The sequence below is a fragment of the Conger conger genome, chromosome 11 (assembly GCF_963514075.1).
Source record: "Conger conger chromosome 11, fConCon1.1, whole genome shotgun sequence".
NCBI classification, from domain to species: domain Eukaryota; kingdom Metazoa; phylum Chordata; class Actinopteri; order Anguilliformes; family Congridae; genus Conger; species Conger conger.
In genome coordinates, this window is record NC_083770.1 from 33,786,605 (window position 1) to 33,808,623 (window position 22,019).

Sequence of the window (22,019 nt, forward strand, 5' to 3'; positions counted from 1 at the left end):
GCTAACGTAACAGTAAGTTACAAGTCGCTAGCTTGCGGTAAATTACTAGCTATATGTATGCCCTTTTGGCTAGTTGGCCCCAGGCCCTCTCCAGCAATCACACTGGAGCACACTGTCTAATTACCTTATGATTCTTGGTAGCCAAATTAATACATTTTGACAATAATGGTATCTCTGCTGATCAACTGCGAACATAAACACTGTACAGTTCCAGGCGATTGCCTTCTGTTATAGCTACCATCAGCCACCTTACTGCGTCAATGAATTCTTCCGACGTTAGCTGCAGGAAGGCGAGCAGTACGGTCTCTGACGTTAGCTAGTCTACTTTGATGTCAAACTGAACTTCCGATTACGAATAACTTCCTGTGGTTTCAGACAGTTCCAACTGAGGCGGTTTTGTAGTTAGGTAACAGTAACACAGCTGGTGAACTATGTGTACATTTATTGTTTTCGTAAAATTGTACTGTTTAATTTATTAGGTAATGTTTTCATATATTAAGTTTGCTAGCGTAGCTCCCTAGCTAGCTAACTATCATCGTCCAGTGGCCAGCAAGCTAAGAAACAAAAGCGGCCTTTTCACCGAGCTCAATTCCATCGTATCGGGCCGAGTGAAATAGCATTACCGTTTGCTCAGCGGCATTTTGTGTCACATATTCGGGGTTGTAGGAGTTGTTGCTCTCACGCGTTTCCGTAACATGTGTTATCGGTAAATTATGAGGAATGCTAGCCAGCTAGCTAGCCCAAACTGCTAGCTAGCTAGTTGGCTAGTTCACAAACTTGGGTCACTGTTGATCAAACATTTGAAATTAATTCACAAATGCTTTGCTGGCTGGCTGTATTGCACGATCTTCATATAGTTGGCTAGCTAACCTTTTTTTCCGTAGCTCAGTACTACTAGCTAACGCGAACCTTTTGCTAACTAAGCTAGCGTGCGTAAATGCTTCTCCTGCACGAGTGAACCAAAAGGTTTTGAATGTAGCTAACGTTACTTGTCTACAAATCTCCTGGAAGTCACTCTCTACCACCGATAGACTACACGTTCTACGGGAAATGGTAAGATACTTTGTTGACAAGTAAACATGGCTACAGTTTAGGTTAGCCGTCTAGATTACACATTTTTTGGTATTATTAACGTTGCAGTCTAACGATAACCAGTCGTTTAGCGTTGACTTGTAAGCTAGCTAGACTAGCTAATATAGCTAGCTAGCTATCTGGCAGTGCTTCTACTTTTTGTCCTGTTTGTCAGCTTATTTCTGAACGACATTGTAACACTACGGCACACCGTAGCATATAAACCTAGGCTAATTGTTGCTAGCATTTTATCGAAAGTATGTCTTGTTCAATATAACGCTATTTTGCTGCACGTCGTTAGTGGCTAACTCTAGCTGGCTATACTGTACTAACGGTAACGTTACCGTTACTTCGTCCAATAACCAATTAAGCATTTACCTTCGGAAACGCTACTAGCACACCCATAATACTATCGGCTATCTCGCTAAACAAGCGGGGCGATTCAAGTAAGAGGATGCCTCCAGTGAGTAATATATAAACTGGCTAACTGTTGCGTGGATTATAATTATTGAAAATAATTTCGGTTTAACAACTGTTCTGTTAGCTCTAATGGAAGAGTTGGATAACTACTTCATAATATGCCTGTTGGCAAGCTGACTTGCTTCTTTAAATGAAAGTAGGCTAATTTGCTTTAATGTAAAAATATATATCAAGAGGGTCATGAGTAAAGGTGTTGGGTAATGCCAAAAATAGTAGACATTTATAAACCGTTTTTCAGTCAGATTATTAAAAGCAGCTCATGTTATGACAGTGGTTTTGCTACTTTATAGTTTGTGTATTGCCTGCCAGTGTCACATCGCAGAATGTTGTCTTTATTTAAGATGAAAATGATTGAAACAGCAATGCATATACTGAACCATGACCATGACATGCCAGTGTTTGGAATCCAACTCCAATGCTGTGTTTGATACCACCCTGTCTGTTGAATCTGATTGAGAGTGTGTTGATATTACTAGCATAATGCGTGTAGGGCAGGATCTATTTATGTCTCAAAATGAGAGACCAGGCTTTGTAATATTGTGTAGTTAAACATGTGACACTGATTTGTTCCTCTTGGCACAGAGATTCTGAAAAATGTATGTTTTTAAGCAATGTTTGAGTGATGAACCTTAAGTAACTATAATGCACTAAATGCACTGTCAGTCACTGACGTGTTCCGGCCAATTGTAAGCTTAGCTCCATTTCGCAGAATGCAGAAATTGGTTGATGTCAGTGAGTCGCAGGTTGCACCAGCCATTTTCTGTTTCACGAAGCTCCATTCTCCAACTGCCGCCGCGTCATTACTTCCCACTCCAACAGGTAAACTTTCACATGAGGTCATGGAGAAGAAGGCCTTTGAGGGATGGCTGGAGTCGGTCTCCACCTCCTTCCTCACACTAACCGACCAGCAGAAGAACCAGTCGCTGGACCACCTGATTGGGCTGAGTGGGGCCGCGCAGCTGCGCCACCTCTCCAACAGCCTGGAGACGCTGCTGAAGCGCGACTTCCTCAAGCTGCTCCCCCTGGAGCTCACCTTCTACCTGCTGCGCTGGTTGGACCCCAAGACCCTGCTAACCTGCTGCCTGGTGTGCAAGCAATGGAACAAAACCATCAGCACCTGCACCGAGGTCTGGCAGGGTGCCTGCCGGGACCTGGGCTGGCAGATCGACGAGTCGGTCCAGGACGCCGCTCACTGGAAGAAGGTCTACCTGAAGGCCAAGCTGAGGATGAAGCAGCTGAAGAACCAGGAAGCCTTCGAGACGTCCTCGCTGATTGGGCACAGCGCGCGCGTGTACGCACTCTACTACAGGGACGGCCTCCTGTGCACAGGTGGGTATGGGGCTTGCGTTGTCACGTATGGACTCAACGGGGAGATTCGTTTTTCCCATTATTTTTTCCTCTACGCCCCGGCTGATGTGCGGAGAGAGGTCTTGTGCAACCTGGCTGTGGTGCGTCACGTAGCTGGGCGCTTAGCAAAATAATGGAGGTTAAGGTGAGCTTCCTTCCCCAGGGCTGCCCAATCCTGTTCCTGGAGATTTAGGTTTGTCCTGTAGGTTTTCATTTCAACCCCATTTCTGCACGTCCGATAATAAGCTGAACTAAGTGCTGATCGATGGGATCTCTAGCTGTTGAATGAGGTGCGTTGTTAGAGTTGGACTGACAACCTGAAGGACTGTGGATCCTGGATTGGGCAGCCCTGCTGTAGAGGAAATGCCATTAACACACCTCGCCTGCTTTCATGGGTCTGGATTACCCTTTCATACATACACACCCACACCAACAGCGGTTGACTGCCATGCAGGTACTAACCAGTTCCCTTTGACTCATGTCTGTGTAGGCATGACTTGTAGACTATGAAAATAAGGGGACGCTAACCTCACATGCCTCGGAGGAGAGCGCATACATTCTCCTGAATTGATGTGTGGTTGCAGTATTGGCCGCTGTTGAAAATGATTGGGTGTTTACAAGCTGGGAGAAAAAGGGGGATATATTTTTTAAACATAAAAAGTAATGTAACGAACCGAAATATCGTGTCATCTGCAAACTGTTTTGCAGCTACCATTGTGGAAGTCAGTGACTTACTAAAGGATTGTTATACTAAAAGATTACTAAAGTACTAAAGATTGTTTTTCTGTTTTTACAGGCTCTGATGACTTGTCTGCTAAGCTGTGGGATGTGTGCACTGGACAGTGTATCTATGGCATCCAGACGCACACCTGCGCAGCAGTGAAGTTTGATGAGCAGAAGCTGGTGACTGGGTCCTTCGACAACACAATCGCCTGCTGGGAGTGGAGCTCGGGGGCAAAGATACAGCACTTTCGTGGACACACTGGCGCTGGTATGGTACAGTTTCTCTCTCTGTCAGTCATTCAATCCCTGTAGTTTATAGGCTATATCAGTGTGGTTTTGGAAGGTGTAAGGTGCGCTACCATTGAAACACTTTTTGTGTTGAAGTTCTGCGGTGTGACTGGAGACTGCTCCCCCTGGAGGCAGAAGTAACTGTAGGGGACTAGGGCTTTATCTCAGAGGTGATTTTATCTCTTCATGGGTTGAGGGATCATTAAACTCATTCAACTATTGTTGGATGCCACTGTATTGTACCATGTACCACCCTTCATGAATATTCCCAGATTTAATCAAATTGCAATGGTTTGGCTTCAACAGTAGGGTGACAGGTAGTTTTGTCTTTGTCTTTAATTGAGGTCTAACATGTTTGCATAAGGTCTACTTAAAACATGTCCCGCTTCGATGAAAAGGGTCCAAGGTATCAGATGAGCCTCAAACCATCGTGCTGCTGCCAGATCTGTAGTTACTGCAAGGGACATATCTCCTGACTAATTTTCCTGTTGAACTCAGTGGAAGAATTATTCAGGAGAAACAACCCTTGAAGTATCTACTGTATATCTAGTAGCAGCAGGGTTGTTTGAGGCTGGTTTGATACCTCAGACCCTTGATGATGTGTTCCATACTGTATCAGCATAATTTTCAGCTGAACCTAGTCCCAATTCCCATAGAGATCCATTAAAATGCAAAGAGTTTGTAAGCCAGGTTGTAAGCCAACCTGAAAAAGAAATATCCAGACTCTGGTGATGTTGATAGGTCACAGACATCAGGAAGTCATGGTTTGCAACCAAATACAAAACATGAGCATTTTATTTGACATACAACATTGAAATGGGGGCGGTTACGTATAAAATGTACTGTAATTACTTTAAGTACTGTAACTGCATTACAAAGTGTATAAAAACATTGTTTAATAAAAGCTGGGAATCTACACCACATATGAATTGTTTGATTACAAACTGTGGAAATAAAACATTCATCAAAAAAGCCAGAAAAGGGTATTGTGTGTCCAAACTTCTACTGATACTTGTATGCATGTGTTTTTGTGTGCAGCAAAAATGTGTGGATTTGATAATTTGTGGATTCTGAAGTCTAAAGGTCCAAATAGGTTTACTCTTGGCTCTTTCTCATTGTTCATGCAGTGTTCAGCATAGACTACAACGATGAGCTTGACACTCTGGTTAGTGGTTCAGCGGACTTCTCGGTCAAGGTCTGGTCTTTGTCAGCAGGGGCATGTCTAAACACCCTTACTGGGCACACAGAGTGGGTCACGAAGGTAGGAACTTCCTCCTCGACACACAGACAACTAGTCTTGCACCCAAAGTAACGCAGGAAGACTTCTATGAAGCTGCCAGGAGTGAATTCATAGTTACAGTTACCGTAGGCTTTAGTAAGCGATCACTGTGCATTTTATGCATTTGTTTATTTGATATATAAATAAGAAACATGACCTTTTAAAATGTATATTTCATTCAAATTATTTAAATTTGCCTCTTTACCTACAGTGATAAATAAGTATAGAATGGGCAGTATTTTTATTTTTAAATGTGGAGAGGTGATGAAGTAGTGTTTTTTTTTGTTTTTTTGTCTGAAATGTAAGCTCTTATTTTTGTTTTTCTTGAATCCCCAATTCAGGTGGTTTTGCAAAAAAGCCAAGTGGAGTCTGTAATGCATAGTCCTGGTGACTATATTTTATTAAGTGCAGATAAATATGAAATCAAGGTAAGGCCTATCAGTCAACTATCCATTTCTCCTTATTTTTTACACGTTTGTCAATATCAACAGTCTGGAAGTCTCGGAGAGGTGTTATACTTCAAATGGACCTACAGAGGGCACTCTTACACTACAGTTTGCAATGGGGGCGGGTCAGTGTGGGGTCTTTGCTCATTTCCTAGTCTTGTTGAGAAACACTGTTCACTAGCACCACTGCAGTTGGCTCATGTGTAAGTGTTTCAGCCACGCTTTTCAGTGTAAATTAATTGGAACAATTCACCCGGGTCTGCTTCACTCATGGTGTACAGCGGCCCGTTTGCCATGGTTGTTGCGAGAAAAAGGCTAAGGCACTTTGTTCCTCTTGCGATGAACAGGTGTGGCCAATAGGCAGAGAGATCAATTGCAAGTGCTTGAAGACCCTGGCCGTGTCCGAGGATCGCAGCGTGTGCCTCCAGCCTCGACTGCAGTTCGATGGGCGCCACATCGTGTGCAGCTCAGACCTGGGCCTCTACCAGTGGGACTTTGCCAGCTACGAAATTCTCAGGTACCCAGCCATTTTTGTCGTTAACACGCACATTTGTGAAAGCAGGAGAGAAAGGAACGTCCGTTTTCACAAGCCCTGAATTCTAATTCCCTTCCACCGTATCACATTTTGAGTGCTGGAGGCCGGTTGCAGACACTGGTGTTCGATGTGATTCGTGAAATAAGGATTAGGAAATTTGCTTTTAGTGCCCCTTTTGGTATTGTTTCAGTATTTATTTATTTTTTGAGCACTGATTTGAGTAAAAAAAAAAATAAATAAATATATATATATATATATATTTACAGTACTAGTTTTTTTTGTTTTTTTTATTCATAACCCACACATAGTCATTGGAGGGGAAGGATTGGTGAATACACAATGCTGTTTGCTGTCATTGCCAGTGTTGGGATGGAGTAGGGGGGCTTTCTATTCCACAACCCCACTATATTGCTTTCTTCAAATGTTACAAGATTGAGGAATGTATATGCTGAATGACCCACATTTGGATAAGTAATCTTATGGGCTGTGTTCAGTTTTCACATTCCTATATTATGCATCCCACACACATCTGTTAGATAAGGGCAAATGACTGCCTGAGAAGACTCCCTGTGTTTGTGAGTGTGCGCACATATACACCAATCATGGGTGCACATACGTGTATACTTGTGTGTATGAGAGTGACTGTATTGAGTTCACAGCTTGATGAGCCCACCTCTGTACTAATTGCATCTGTTTCCACGATAGTAAGCCAGCAGCAGGGGAATTGTTGACGTGGTCGCATGTATCAGAACGGTAAGAATTTTAAACAACTCCCAATTCCCCCCAAGAGCGAATACCCCCTCCAGCCCCTCACCCCTACCCCTGAAGGTCTGTTACCTTGTCCCTTTCTTCTGTCCTTTGCTTGCTCCTTTGCTGACCTTTGCTTTGTGTAGAAGTGGCTACACAGAGCTTTTTAGGGAGACCACTACCAGTCGAGTGTTGCGTTTAGTCTTCGGGAGAATGCAGAGTGTCCTGCAGCTGAGTTTATATTGCACAATGGTTACTGGATACATCAAACAGCATTGTGTATTCATCACCCCCCCCCCCCCTTATGGCCCCTTAGTTTTGTCTTCTAGTGCAAAACATACTCTGTTGTGGTTACTGGTGAGCCATTGTGTTGCAGGAATCAAACAGTTCGCAATAATAGCCCAAGTCATTTTAAAGGTGCTAGAAGTGGAATGCAATTTTTCATTAATGGTGAAGGCAGATTTCCAGTGAATCAGAAGTGTAGCTTCATTGCTGTGGTTTGATAGGGGTGGTCCTGATTTGGAGCTTTGACATTGAGCACGGTGTGCCACTTGCACTAGAAATTGAGATTTGAACATTTAAAATAGTCACAAGTAGAGGAAAAGTCAATATTTGGATAAACCCAGCGTTGATTTAAGGATGTCAATGTTGTTTGCATTCAACTCTTCCTTTTGGACCCTTTCCCTTTCAGTTCACAATAGTGTAAACAAGTAGGCATTCTCCCCTGACTGTTTAGCCTGCCACGAGGAGAACATTCAGTGTGTAGCATAACTGCTGGTATGTGATAAGAGATATCTCCACCTTCCCCACTACTGCAGCCAGTTGTGAGCTGTCCTCCTGGGTGTGGAAGGCATTTGATACCAGACCCCATCCACCAGCAACCCCCTAAAAATGGGTGTAATTGTAATATGAAAGAAGGGCAATGTCATCTTCCAAGGCTACAGTTGGTTTCTCATTCTGAGAAACATGGTTAATACCTGACGTGCATTCATACTTTGTGTGTGTACTTTGTGTGCTTTGGCATGGTATTTTGCTGTTCCTGCGACCACATTTGTTGAAGAACTTTGGCTAACCTTCAATTTAGTGTAAAAGGTTTTGTGTTTGCTTTCACTAGTATGTACCCAGCTTATCGCCACTGTTTCCACATCAAGTACAGAGATCTATCTCTATTTCCATCAATTTACTTCTTGCTTGTTAAAGCTTTTGCTCCCAAAAAAAGCATTGGGACTTGCTTTTCTTTTAATAAAGTCATAAAACATCTATCATTGGATTGTTTTTTTTAGGTTGTTTATGTCTAAGTGGTGTTTGTACATTTGTTTTCTATATCTTGGGACTAGTTTCCCTTCACCGTTAGTTAATGACCTGTAAACCATAATGCACTGCCCAAGAACTGCAACAAAGGAAGAATTAAGGCATGGATGAAACGAGGTCCAGGCATTAGTAGTCAACTAGCAGCATAGCTAAGTAAAGCAAAAACGTAATGGGGGAAATGATAGCAGTACAGAAAAGCAGAGTTAAAATTATTGTGTTTTGGTACCCAGCAAAGATTCTCTTAATAGGCAACTTCAAAGCTTCTATTGTGCTTTAACCCTTCATACATTGCAATGTTTACCTACATATAACACCTTTACATTTAGATTTAAACTAGTTATCTTGAAATATATGTGTATATATATATATATATATATATATAAGTTTAAAGGCAATGGCAAGTAAAAAATACATTTTCATAACTTCCTATTCAAACTGCCGTCGTTCCTGTTTTGTAATCACAAGCTACTTGACCGGTACACTGGTGAATCGGATGAAATGTGAGCATTTTGCCTGTCTGTGGCCTTGGATTTCAGGGTTTTGGGGTAAGATGGGTGTTCTGATTACTGTGCATAGCACTTTGTTGCAGATGTTTCCTTTCCAGCACTTTCCATTTGCTGAGTACAGGAAATGGATGCAACTGAGCCATTCTACACCATTGCTTTTGTTTTTTGTCTTTTTTTAGGGTTATCAAAACACAGGATTCTGCCAACCTGTCTTTGCTGAGTTTTGGAGAAGTTTTTGCCCTCTTGTTTGACAACCATTACTTGTATATTATGGATCTGAGGACAGAGACAATAACAGGCCGCTGGCCTCTACCTGCCTACAGGAAGTCCAAAAGAGGATCCAGTTTCCTGCCTGGTGTGACTTCCTGGCTGAATGGGCTGGATGGACAGAATGACTCTGGGCTGGTATTTGCCACAAGCATGCCTGATCATAGCATCCATTTGGTACTGTGGAAGGAGAACGGATAGGGGCCCAAAATGCCCCTGGTGTGTTGAAACACAAAATGTGACGAGAAACTGATTGGTGCTGCTTATTTCAAATCTGTGGCCATGAAGTCAAGATACTGCATGAACCAAAGTTTTGCAAAAACCTGCCACACAACAAAAAAAAACACACAGATACACACAATAAGCATTGTGTAACTCCAAGCTTGTAGACCGTATGAACAGGTGAATACAAGCCAGCCAGCATGTGCAGGTTACAACCATGTGACACAAAATAGCACCTGCTGCGCGTACTGCAATTCATTTTTTTAACACACACACACACACACATATATATATATATATATATATGTGTGTGTGTGTGTGTGTTTGGGTTGTTTTCTTTGTGCAAAAAAGAGTAAATGAAAAGTAAAACATTACCACCAACTTCTGTTCTTGCCAGGCAATATGCGTCTGATCTCAACATCTCTGAATTTAGCTGAATTTAGCATGTTGTTCTTGAAGTCATTGTACAACCGAGGTGCAGTTAAACCTGTTGGTTTGCTTGTCCAACTCAAAATGAGTTTGAGGTAAGTTTGCAGGCCAATTAACCATAACTGGCATATCCCTGTTCTCCCACCCCCACCACCATATTACTGTGGAGACCATTGCTGTGTTGGACATATTTCATTAAAATGGCAAATGTGATAATTGTATGACATGAGAAAGTGGATCAGACCACTTGCATCATTAAACCCACAATTCCCCCCTAATCATATGCTTTATAAAGAAAACATACATGTATGTATGCGTCTTATTTCGTTAGGTTTTCAGGTATTAAAGTCACCATACGTTTATCAGATTTAATTTGAGTGTTTTCAATCGTAATCAGCATCTCTAGTGTGCGAAATGGTGTTGTAATTAAATTTTTGGGTTTTAGCAATTGATTTAAATGAACATCTCGCACACCATACCCACCAGTGCAGAATCGGGGTACCTTGTTTGCTGAGTTTACCTTTAGACTCAGTTTGAGTAAATAACTAATGGTTCTTGGTTCTATAACCCTGCACAGGCAAAACCAGCGCAGTTGACACCCTCCGTAAGTCCTAGCAGATATTCAGTGGTTCAGAAGGGAATATAGTGCCGTGTAATTTTGTCTTCCTGAATTTCACCATTACGGCAATATTTTTTAAAGGAACCCCCGGAGTGCAAGAAGTACTGTGTATCTGTGTGTGAGCAGTGCATATTTACAGCAATATGTGAGTATTTGTACATATGTATACAAGTACTTGTATATTAATGTGTAACGCACATGTGCGTGTTTGTGTATGTGCACTTGCATATGCACCTAAGTGTACACAGCAGTGGACAAAACCATAGCATCACCCATTTTTAATGAGATGTGTAACGTGGAAGTAAATTAACTAATATAAAACAGTTTTCTATGTTGTGTTGTGTCAGTTGACCCATACTATATCAATTGCCCAATCGTGGATTGCTCAAACTGGACAGCAGCTTTGCACAAGAGCTTCTCTTCCTTCGGCCTAGAAATGTTTTAAAATTCTTTTTAATAAATGGTATCACAATTTCATGGGTGTAGAAATGAGTGATGCAAGCACAGATCCACTACTGCATGCACTGTGTAAATATGTTGGCTAATATTTTACCACATTTGTAACACCCCCAGGTTGAGCCTATATACACAAGTTGCTATACACTAGTCATTTATTTGGTGCCTTTTTTGTGTATTTGGTGCAATATATGTCCCATATAGGCTGCAACCTAAAATGTCCTTAATTGGGTGCTAGGAAATGTATATGAGCATTAGGTATGGACAAATTTGGTCACATACAGTCAATATATATTGTCATCCCCAGTTCCTTTGTTAAAATTATAACTGACCAGAGCATCAGCTTCATCCTTCATATAAAAAAACCCAATGGGTGAGTTTCACAGACACAAATTACACCAAGTCTTAGACTAAATTCAATTTTGAATGGAGATTTTCCATATAAAACTCAATTTAGTCCAGGGTTAGCTTAAAGTGTGTCTGTAAATTTGGCAAAATATTTTAACGCCATTATTAAACATCTTTCATAATTTTTTTTTCACTAGAAATTCAAATCGTATCGCTTTAAGCATGAACTGAGCTAAAGCTGTGTATGGTCTACAGAGAAGGGCATTGCTTTCAAGATTTACAAGTGTTAATATATCAGTTTTAAAGGTTGTACAGATGTTTTGTTTTTATAATAAATGGAAACTCACTTAAGCCCCACACTTCCATAAAATAAAAAACATTTAGAGTAAGAAATGTAGTTGTAAGGTCATGTACATAAAATATTTTTTTAACTTAATGGTGTGATCAAGGACTTTATTTATGCACTGCATTATTATATTTGATTAGGTCCTTTCTAGAAATGTAAGTTCAGTGTAAATCCTATTTGCAAAAATAATTTAAAGGTTAAGGTGAAACTGAAGAAACAGAATGTGCACTGCATTAACTGCATAGTTTGCTAGAACATTCCATTGTTTTCACCCACAACAAAATAACCCTCCAAAACAGTGCTGCACATGCTGGCATTATTCCTACAAAAACAACTTGCGTCAACTGCATTTCTGCTGAGTGATCTTCTCACAGTGTTAAGACTTTCAAATGTTTTTTTTGTTTTTTTTCCTGATTGTCTTTATTTTTATACTCTTTCAATATAAAAATCCTTGTCAAATGTTTGTTTCAGAATGATTATTATGATTCACACTCCTTGGAGTGATGGCAATATGATTTCATGCAGAACAATTGAACTCACAAATGTTTTTCTCCAAAATGGAAATAACAGTGATCCATGAATACTTATTTGGGATGCGTTTCCCGAAGCCTTAAAGCTACGTCGTTCGTAAGTTATACCTTAAGCTGTACCTTAATGTTTCAGGGTGTTTCCCGTAACGTTCTTAGCTAAGTATACTTTTTGTAAGTGATATGTTCGTTAGGTTGGTCTGGACCACTCTTAGCTATCATTCATTCATTCATTATCCTAACCCGCTTATCCTGAACAGCGTCACTGGGGGGCTGGAGCCTATCCCAGCATACATTGGGCGAAAGGCAGGAATACACCCTGGACAGGTCGCCAGTCCATCGCAGGGCACACACACCATTCACTCACGCACTCATACCTACGGGCAGTTTAGACTCCAATCAGCCTAACCTGCATGTCTTTGGACTGTGGGAGGAAACCCACGCAAACACGGGGAGAACATGCAAACTCCACACAGAGAGGCCCCGGCCGACAGGGATTCGAACCTAGGACCTCCTTGCTGTGAGGCAGCAGTGCTACCCACTGCACCATCTGTGCCGCACTCTTAGCTATACCTTATCAATATCAGCTCACTCCGCCAGTGCCCACCACACCGCAAGCCTATGAAATTAGGTGTTGCTTCTAGTTTCATCAGCTACAGGGCGGCCTGTAGCGCAGTGGTTAAGGTACATGACTGGGACACGCAAGGTCGGTAGTTCGATCCCTTTGAGCTGTTGGGCCCTTGAGCAAAGCCCTTAACCCTGCAATGCTCCAGGGGAGGATTGTCTCCTGCTTAGTCTAATCAACTGTACGTCGCTCTGGATAAGAGCGTCTGCCAAATGCCATTAATGTAATGTAATATAGTTTCATCTCGACAGCCAATCAGAGAAAATAGTTCATTACACCTGTAATGTGATGGGGCTTCTAGCAAATCAACCCTGATTGCAAAGTCATTTAAGGCATCATGACAAAGATATTAAAGTAATAAAACATAAAATGACATGACATGCCAAAGAAGGTGTATTACTAGGTGGCATAGCGGGATGAGGTGATACCACAATCTGAGGTGCCGGGTTCTTGCACCCAACGCAGTCAAGCAGTTGTTGCATAGAGTGAATAATCAATGGAGCTGTCGATGGGCCTAGTATCGATATCCCTTAAGCAACCTCCTAAGGGATTGTTCAGGAAACACGCCTAGAAAAGTAAACCACTTTAGTAAGGTATACCTTTCGAGTTTTCGTTAAATGCTGAGACATCGTTATCGGGAAATGTGGTCCTGTCCATTTTCTCTTAAGAATGTGCCATTTTACCGAAGCAGAGCATATAGGTGGTTCACCACTCTTGAAAGGTCAGTCTCATAAACACAATAAAGTGTCATGGAGCCACAAGGCTGAATCGGCGCATTTACAGTTTTTATTTTATTTTATTTTTTACAATCACCTTGACTCAAATTTCAGAACCTTGAGTTCATTTTTAAAAACTGTAGACCCAAAACTCAAAACAGATAATCAAAATTGTGATCACTTTTTTCAATTGCTTGAAAAAAAAACTTTGCTTCTATTGTTCACAATGACTGAACTTAACATTAAAAGTATTAGCATTTCAAAATGAAATACACACATTACATTTGAAAATACTGTTTTTTCATTCATTGAAATGCATCTAACTACCAATGTACCAACTACTAAAAATTATAAGTGTAACATTACTCTGAAAGCATAGTTTTATGGAAACAGATTACTTGTAACAGCATTCCATGTTTAGATCATGAATATTTTAGGATAAATAAATCGATTGATACCAATGACTTTGGAACAGGATCAATTTTACCACATTATCATTGAATGTAATATTGTATCACCATCTTTTGTCACAGGGGTTTTCAACCTTTTTTGACATGCACATTTGAGCTGGTGGTCAAATGAATGATGATTGATTTTACATAGTGTTAAGAGCAGGAGTAAGGATGTGTATCCACCTGCAACAACATAGCAGCAACATGGAGCAGTCAGATGTTAGAATAGAGATCAAGCAGTGGGAGGAGGTGGAGTGGAATGGCAGACAACAAGTACTCCTTCAGAGAGGTGGCCTTGTTTCTCATCTTAGAGGTGGGGAGTGTGTGTGTGTGTGGGGGATAGAGGACAGTGTCTTTCACTGCAGTTCAGGATTTTTTCCCCCCACTTTGTACGCAGAATTGTGTTGCTATGATTACGGTTTTTTATAATTGCTATACAACTCTCTGCACCAACATGCAACTTGTCTGTTCATTTCATTCACAAAATGGATGAAAACTACCAAATGATCAAAAAAATTATACAATGGTCTAAAAAAGACACTAACAACCAGTGGCATTACAGTCAATGCACTATTTTCTGTTAATGATTTTCATATTGGACTTTCATTTGGTCACATATAAATATTTTTAGAAAAGATTCAAGACTAGAAATACCAAAATCACCCAACCAACAAACTGGTCCATTGTAAGAATGTAGTTTGACATTCTTAAAATTAGTTAACATTCTGTCGTAACATGAGGTATGAATGCTTTCATCAGCCACAAGATAGGAATTCTTTCTGCATAAAAGTGTGAGCTGATGGACAATCGATACATTCGTGCAAGTGGAATACTCAAAAGCATATCAATAAATTCAGAATGGATTGCTCTACAAAAACATCAACAGAAGAATGTGCTAAAATCATTAATCTCCAAATTTTTGTATAAATAGAAGTGGAAACACTCAGACACTCCAGACAAATAAATAAATATTAATTCATGTTTCATTCCTTCCCATTCACCCAAATGCTATAGGAACAATCTTGGCACTCGCTTGGCACTCACTCATTAAAAGGGCAGAGAATTAAAACTTCACATTTACAGAAAATAAAACTAAAACCCTGTAGGCACTTCAATTGAAGATCCCAGATTTCTTCAATACATTATCAACATTCAGCAGGAGGGCCTTTTCAAATTCCCAAAGCTTTTTGTCCACAAACAGTTGTTCCTTGGTGAGGCTCCCTTGTAGGGGCCCTCTGACGTGCACAATTCTGCACACATCTGGCGGTACCCTATAAGTACCTCCATAATTCTTTAGGACTGAGTGCACAGACGTCTGCACCACCTGCCTGGGATTGGCAAGTATCTTGGTAGGATTAAAAATGTGCTTCCTGTCTGGCTCTCTGTAGACATGTTCCAGGATGTTGATCCCTGGCACCTTCTTCCACTCTGTGCGGTTGAACCGGCCGCTCTCATCAAACTGGGTTTTCGGGAAGATGTGGTTCTCAATGAGAAAAACGGCCACATTTGGGTGTTGGTGTTGGAGGTCTTCCAGGAGCAGATGTAGGTTTGCGTGTTGGTAAGGCATAATGATCTCATCCATGTCATTCAGCAGCACATACCGGGACCTGTACATGTTTCTGTAGATGCACTCATTAAGAGTAGTCAGTTGACCATAGTATTGCATGTCCCCCCCGTGCTTTTTGAAGTTCCAGCCTTTGGAGGGGTTGAGGAATTGGTCTATTGGCCATTGTACAATTTCCAGCATGCCCTCCTCACTGTAGTAATGCAGCACCTTCTCAAGGTCTGGACCACAGCTGGTGTTGTAGATAACCACTCTCTGAATACCCAGGAGCCTGTACACTTCCATAGCCTGTACAAACTGAAGGACATTGTTATAGCTTGCAAATAGGTTGGAGATGCAAACTGTAAATTCATATGGGAAGGCTTCCTCTTGCCATTTCTGGTTCTGTATTGGTAGGAAGTCTATGTTGCTGTCCACCTTGTCTGGCAGGAGAGAGAGTGTGACATGTGTGGCATCGCAGTTTGGTTTATTTTTACACAGCACATCAGTAGTCGCATATGAAAATCCTAAATTGTCACTGTGCATATCTATTTCTGCTGGAGTGGAATAATTGTTTCCACAACAGAAAATACAAAACAGTGGCTGCAGGTGGTCTCTGTTTAAGATGCTAATGATCCGAGTTGCTCCATTTACCCTGTGGTCTTTGAAGGCAGAAACCATTAAATGTTTTGAGTTCTTAACTGGGGTTATAGTTTTCTGTTTTGAGTTCCTAACTGGGGTTACAGTTGTCTGTTTTGCGTTCTTAATTGGGGTTATAGTTGTCTGGCTTGAGTGTATTGGACTGTCATCATTATGGATAATTGTGTCATCATGTACATAAAGGCTTAAGCTGAAATTCTTACGATTCATCCACATGGCAGTCGTTAATACAAAGATGACTGTAATGCATAATGTCCATTTCAATAACATTTTTTTCTCCATGTAGAACCAGCTGATGTCTTTCAAACCTGCAGCAGGAAGGAAAAAAGTAATATTACATAAAACAAAGTTCTGTTATGTCAGACATCCAATATCCAACATTTATGTACCATTTGTATACCACTTAGGACAGAAAGTAAGCTCATGGAAAACACAGATAAATGGGCTTCCTCAAGGCTCAGTTCTCTCTCCGACCCTGTTCAATGTATACACAAACGACCTGCCCATCACCAGATCCCGCAAATTCATCTATGCTGATGACATCTGTCTGGCAACCCAAGTGTCTGACCTGGCCTCTTTGGAGCAGGTGCAGCAGCTCCCACACTGCGCACCTCAGCTCTGGCCCTGTCATATTCTGCAGCAGAATACTGTGCCACTGTCTGGTCCAGGTCACCCCAAACACACCAAGTAGACACCCAACTAAACAACACTATGCAAATCATTACTGGGACTATCCGGTCAACACCGGTCATCTGGCTCCCTGTCTTATCTAACATACTTCCCCCCAATATCAGACAAACTGAATTCACCTATAGGATGCTCCAAAAGGTCCACTTACCAATCCATGCCGACATCTACAACCCACCACCCGCACGTCTTCGATCTAGACGTCCAATTTGGAAGGACCCTCCACCCACTGACTGTGATGCCATGTCTGCTTGGGCAACAGAATGGGAATCCAAAGACATCCCAAACAAACATCTAGTGTCAGACCCGACCCAACCAGTCCCTGGCACCAAGCTCCCGAGGAGACAGTGGTCCACCTTAAACAGATTCAGGACTGGTCAGGGTCCCTGCTTGACCAGACTTCACAGATGGGGAAGCAGCCAGAGCCCACTGTGTGCCTGCGGAGAGGAGCAAACTATGGAGCAAGTTATTGAAGCCTGTCCTCTCCAAAGACTGGAAGGAGGTCTAATCTCCCTCCACAATTTAGATCAAGAGGCTACTGCTTGGCTTGAGAAATTTGCATTCGCTAAATAAATAAAATATACCTTACTAAAGTTGCTTACTATTCCAAGAGTGTTCCCCGAACTATAATTTAGGCGGATGCTTAAGGGATAACTTCCAAGTGCGACGTTACTAGGCCCATCGATTCGCTCTAAGATCATGCACCACATACAGCGACTGTTTGAGTTATGAGATAAAGTAGTGTTATTTATGAATAAAACACTGCAGGAATACTTCGAAATATTGCATTCATCACGAGTGCAGGGAACGTATTAATAGAATTAAAACTTACAAACTACATTATCCAACCGTATATATCATTTTCGCCCAATTATATTTACGGTTAGTGATACGGTTTGTGGCTACGCCATCGAGCAATACGCCTTCTTTGGCATGTCATTTTATTTACAGTATTTTAATATCTTTGTCATGGTGCCTTAAACGACTTTGCAGTCAGGGTTTGCGCACTTATCCCTGGTTATGGGTATGCACTTTGTTGTACGTCGTTCTGGATAAGAGCGTCTGCCAAATGCCATTAATGTAATGTAATGTGGGTTGATTTTCCAGAAGCACCATCACAATACTGGTGTAATTAGCTGACGTGTTCAATAAAAGCGCACCAACAAGAAAACCGGTTTGTCCAAACGAAATGGAGATATTGTTCGACGTGGCGGTGAATAAATAAATCCTTGGCTATTTCCGAGAAAATTATTATGTCAAATTGCCACGTATTAAAAGCAGTCAGAAGAACAATAGGAAAATACTTTATGTTACAGTCATTCGGCAGACGCCCTTATACGGTGCGACGAACAATAGTGCAAAACCTTAACCAGGGCAATTGCGCTGTATCCTTAAAAAACCCTAGAGGGATGTAGAGTTCCAAGTGCTAGAGTGATCACATAGATAGTCTTGAACCCATGTAGATTAACCAGAAACTGACCAAGAAGTAATACATAAAGCAATGAAACAGTTTTGGCAAATATAACAGTATACAACTAAGAATAGTAAAATAATGCCTCAAAACTAATTGGATGGCGCTTCACCTTGTAATTGGTATTTTTTAGTTGGCTAGGTAAGCAGTGTTTTGATAGTTAACTTTGGTCACTTTTGCTCTTTGTTTCTTGTTTAAAAAAAATAATAATTGGCCCTCGTCCTTATCTTTGTTGTACAGGTAGCAGTTCAAATTGTACTTCCCTCTAGGGTCTTTCAGCGAACTTATCCCTGGTTATGGATCTGCACTTTGTTGTACGTCGCTCTGGATAAGAGCGTCTGCCAAATGCCAATAATGTAATGTAATGTAATGTAATAGGACAACACACTACGGAAGCGAACAATGAGTTACAAAAATGAGTTAAAAAGTGGAATGTTTATGACTGGCCAAGTCAATCACCTGATCTGAATGCAATTGAGCATGTCTTTCACTTGCTAAAAACCCGACTGGAAAACAAACAGTAGACGACGGTGACTAGTGATGTCTACAGGTCTCAGACTTCAGGCAGTGTTACGAACCCCTGCTCTGTCTCTGCTCTACTCATTCTGGTGTTACTTCACAGGCGGAGTACCAGGTCGATGGCACAATTGGAAGCACCTGTGGCCAGATGTTAAAATGTGCCTGTGTCCATGTGTGCGCATCATAATTTAATGATATTTTATATGTGATTTTATATTCGTAAAATGTGATGTAAACAAAGCATAATACTTTTTAACAGAATACAAGCCCGATATAGCCACGTAGCCTACTGAGCTCGTGCTATCAAAATTGAGTTTGTTTGTCAGCCCAAGAGAGTTGTATTTTCGTACTATTTCAAGTATGTTATATAACCGGTCCGACAGCTTCACACCAAACGAAATGAAGATATTGTTTGACGTAGCGCTCAATAAAAAAACATTATTTTCCTCGGCTACTTCCGATAAAATTATAATGTCAAATTCCCACGTACTAAAAACAGATTCAGAAGAACAATAGGAAAATAGAATCCAATTAAAGAACAAGTAATCTTCAGGACCGTGGCTTTGTTTCTCATGGTTTGTCCAAATGTTCATGCCCGACGAAAAAAAAGCATTTAAAAAAGTTCAAACATAGGCTGTCACTAAACCCCACGATATGAATTAGATTAACCTATTTCGCGTTGTTCAAACTGTAATTGATGCAGTTTCCTACAGCGTTTTGAACAACGCTGTTTTCATATTATTAGTATTTTATTATTAGATTAATTTAAACCACGAGTATAACGCCATTCTGCATCGACAAGCAAGTGCTACCAACCTTGTGAAGCCTGAGTGAGGACGTGAGTATTTCCATCCATACGTAAGCCTTCTGAAGAACCCCAGAAATGTTTCACTTTTAAATGCTGATTAAATATATTTGAGGAATGAGGAAGAGGTCAGATTATCAAATCAGAAGCAGCGAAGGCTACTCGTATTTCTTTGGTGGTGACTCGGATGCTTATTCTGTAGCTACGCAGATCAGTTAGCTGTAAAGATGACTGAGATCTGAGGTGTGGCCCAATAGGGATGTTGGTGCCTTTTGTGATCTTCTGAAAATTTCACGTATACAACGCCCCTATTGATTGATTGTTCATCTGCGTCCAAACGGTAATGAATGAAGACAACTACGTGATCACAATACTAGCCTACTGGAGGTGGCAAAGCAGCTAATTCGACGAACGGGTGCAATGTAACTTTTAATCTTCGTGTTTTACGCAGACACAATACAAAGTTGAAGCAAGCCAGACAAGGTCTGGTATCGAATAAAGTGTCAGTGAATTGATAACCCTGGCGTAGAATTCAGCTATTTCAGTTACCAGCTGTTTCAAAACATAGCTCGAGATGGTCAAACTATGTTGAGTATGGAGCTGGTTGAACTGGTCAACCAGCTACCGGCTGTTTCAAAACCTTACCTAAGCTGTTTTTTGTTGTTGTTGTTGTTGTTGTTTTTTGCAAGGTTTAAAAAAAAAAAATTCAGCAGGGAAGTGTCATATCTAGGCTAATTTAAAAACCACTGACCTTGCGTGTCCCAGTCATTTACCTTAACCACTACACTACAGGCCACCCTTGGGGGTTTGTAATCAGCCTAACCTGCATGTCTTTGGACTGTGGGAGTACCCGGAGGCCCCGGCCGACCAGGATTCAAGGCGGCAGTGCTACCCCTATATATATACAGTCATGGACAAAAGTATTGGCACCCCTGCAATTCTGTCAGATAATGCTCAATTTCTCCCAGAACATTGTTGCAATTACAAATGTTTTGGTTTTAATATCTTTATTTGTTTGGCTTGCAAGGAAAAAACACAAAAAAGAATAGACAAAAATCCAAATCAGATATAATTTTACACCTAAATCAAAAAAGGGCCGGACAAAAGTATCGGCACCCTCAACTTAATATTTGGTAGCACAGCCTTTAGAAAAAATAACTGAAAACAATCGCTTCCTGTAACCATCAATGAGTTTCCTACACCTCTCTACTGGAATTTTGGACCACTCTTCTTTTGCCAACTGCTCCAGGTCACTCAGATTTGAAGGGTGCCTCCAAACTGCTTTTTTGAGATCTCTCCACAGATGTTCTATGGGATTCAGATCTGGACTCATTGCTGGCCACTTCAGAACTCTCCAGAGCTTTCCCTCAAACCATTTCTGAGTGCTTTGAAGTGTGCTTTGGGTCATTGTCCTGCTGGAAGACCCATGACCTGTGACGGAGACCCAGCTTTCTGACACTGGGCCCTACATTGCACTCCAAAATTCTTTGGTAGTCTTCAGATTTCATGATGCCAGTGCCAGTCCAGTGCCAGAGGCAGCAAAGCAACCCCAAAACATCCTGGAACCTCCACCATATTTGACTGTAGATACCGTGTTCTTTTCTTTAAAGGCCTCATTTTGTTTTCTGTAAACATTGCGTTGATATCCTTTTCCAAAAAGCTCTACTTTAGTCTCATCTGTCCACAAGACGTTCTCTCAAAAGGTTTTTGGCTTCCTCAGGTAAGTTTTCGCAAACTCCATTGTGGACAGATGAGACTAAAGTAGAGCTTTTTGGTAAAGGATATCAACGCAATGTTTACAGAAAACAAAATGAGGCCTTGAAAGAAAAGAACACAATCCCTACAGTCAAATATGGTGGAGGTTCCAGGATGTTTTGCAGTTGCTTTGCTGCCTCTGGCACAGGACTCCTTGACTGTGTGCATGGCATCATGAAATCTGAAGACTACCAAAGAATTTTGGAGCGCAATGTAGGGCCCAGTGTCAGAAAGCTGGGTCTCCGTCACAGGTCATGGTTCTTCCGGCAGGACAATGACCCAAAGCACACTTCAAAGCACTCAGAAATGGTTTGAGGGAAAGCGCTGGAGAGTTGAGTCCAATGAGTCCAGATCTGAATCCCATAGAACATCTGTGGAGAGATCTCAAAAAAGCAGTTTGGAGGCACCCTTCAAATCTGAGTGACCTGGAGCAGTTGGCAAAAGAAGAGTGGTCCAAAATTCCAGCTATAGAGAGGTGTAGGAAACTCATTGATGGTTACAGGAAGCGATTGTTTTCAGTTATTTTTTCTAAAGGCTGTGCGACCAAATATTAAGTTGAGGGTGCCAATACTTTTGTCCGACCCTTTTTTGATTTAGGTGTAAAATTACATCTGATTTGGATTTTTGTCTGTTCTTTTTTGTGTTTTTTCATTGCAAGCCAAACAAATAAAGATATTAAAACCAAAACATTTGTAATTGCAACAATTTTCTGGGAGAAACTGAGCATTATCTGACAGAATTGCATAATACTTTTGTCAATGACTGTATATATAGGGGCACAAGCTAGTGAGATTAGAGTCGAAGTGATTGTGAAAAAAATAAAAATAAAAACAAAATAA

At 41.1% G+C, this 22,019-nt stretch overlaps 2 protein-coding genes across 6 annotated transcripts; one reads left to right on the top strand and one right to left on the bottom strand.

Annotated features, from left to right (window-relative positions):
* Window positions 1–319: 319 nt before the first annotated feature.
* On the top strand, window positions 320–11,879 carry fbxw2 (F-box and WD repeat domain containing 2). 2 transcript variants are annotated; one of them, XM_061260906.1, is made up of 8 exons: window positions 320–1,053; window positions 2,371–2,880; window positions 3,695–3,889; window positions 5,037–5,170; window positions 5,530–5,616; window positions 5,982–6,151; window positions 6,875–6,922; window positions 8,913–11,879. In XM_061260906.1, the coding sequence occupies exons 2-8, from the start codon at window positions 2,391–2,393 to the stop codon at window positions 9,199–9,201; spliced, it is 1,413 nt and encodes a 470-aa protein (XP_061116890.1). In that variant the 5' UTR covers window positions 320–1,053; window positions 2,371–2,390; the 3' UTR covers window positions 9,202–11,879. The 2 variants fall into 2 exon arrangements, with proteins under 2 accessions (XP_061116890.1, XP_061116891.1); XM_061260907.1 differs by lacking the exon at window positions 320–1,053 and adding an exon at window positions 1,096–1,534.
* A 1,457-nt stretch (window positions 11,880–13,336) lies between these two features.
* On the bottom strand, window positions 13,337–20,101 carry LOC133139898 (beta-1,4-galactosyltransferase galt-1-like). 4 transcript variants are annotated; one of them, XM_061259368.1, is made up of 3 exons: window positions 19,437–20,101; window positions 16,782–17,067; window positions 13,337–16,251 (listed from the first exon to the last, which is right to left on the bottom strand). In XM_061259368.1, the coding sequence occupies exons 2-3, from the start codon at window positions 16,795–16,797 to the stop codon at window positions 14,852–14,854; spliced, it is 1,416 nt and encodes a 471-aa protein (XP_061115352.1). In that variant the 5' UTR covers window positions 16,798–17,067; window positions 19,437–20,101; the 3' UTR covers window positions 13,337–14,851. The 4 variants fall into 4 exon arrangements, with proteins under 4 accessions (XP_061115352.1, XP_061115351.1, XP_061115353.1 ...); XM_061259367.1 differs by having other exon boundaries at window positions 16,782–17,084; XM_061259369.1 differs by having other exon boundaries at window positions 16,782–16,877; window positions 19,437–19,481.
* Between the last annotated feature and the right edge of the window lie 1,918 nt (window positions 20,102–22,019).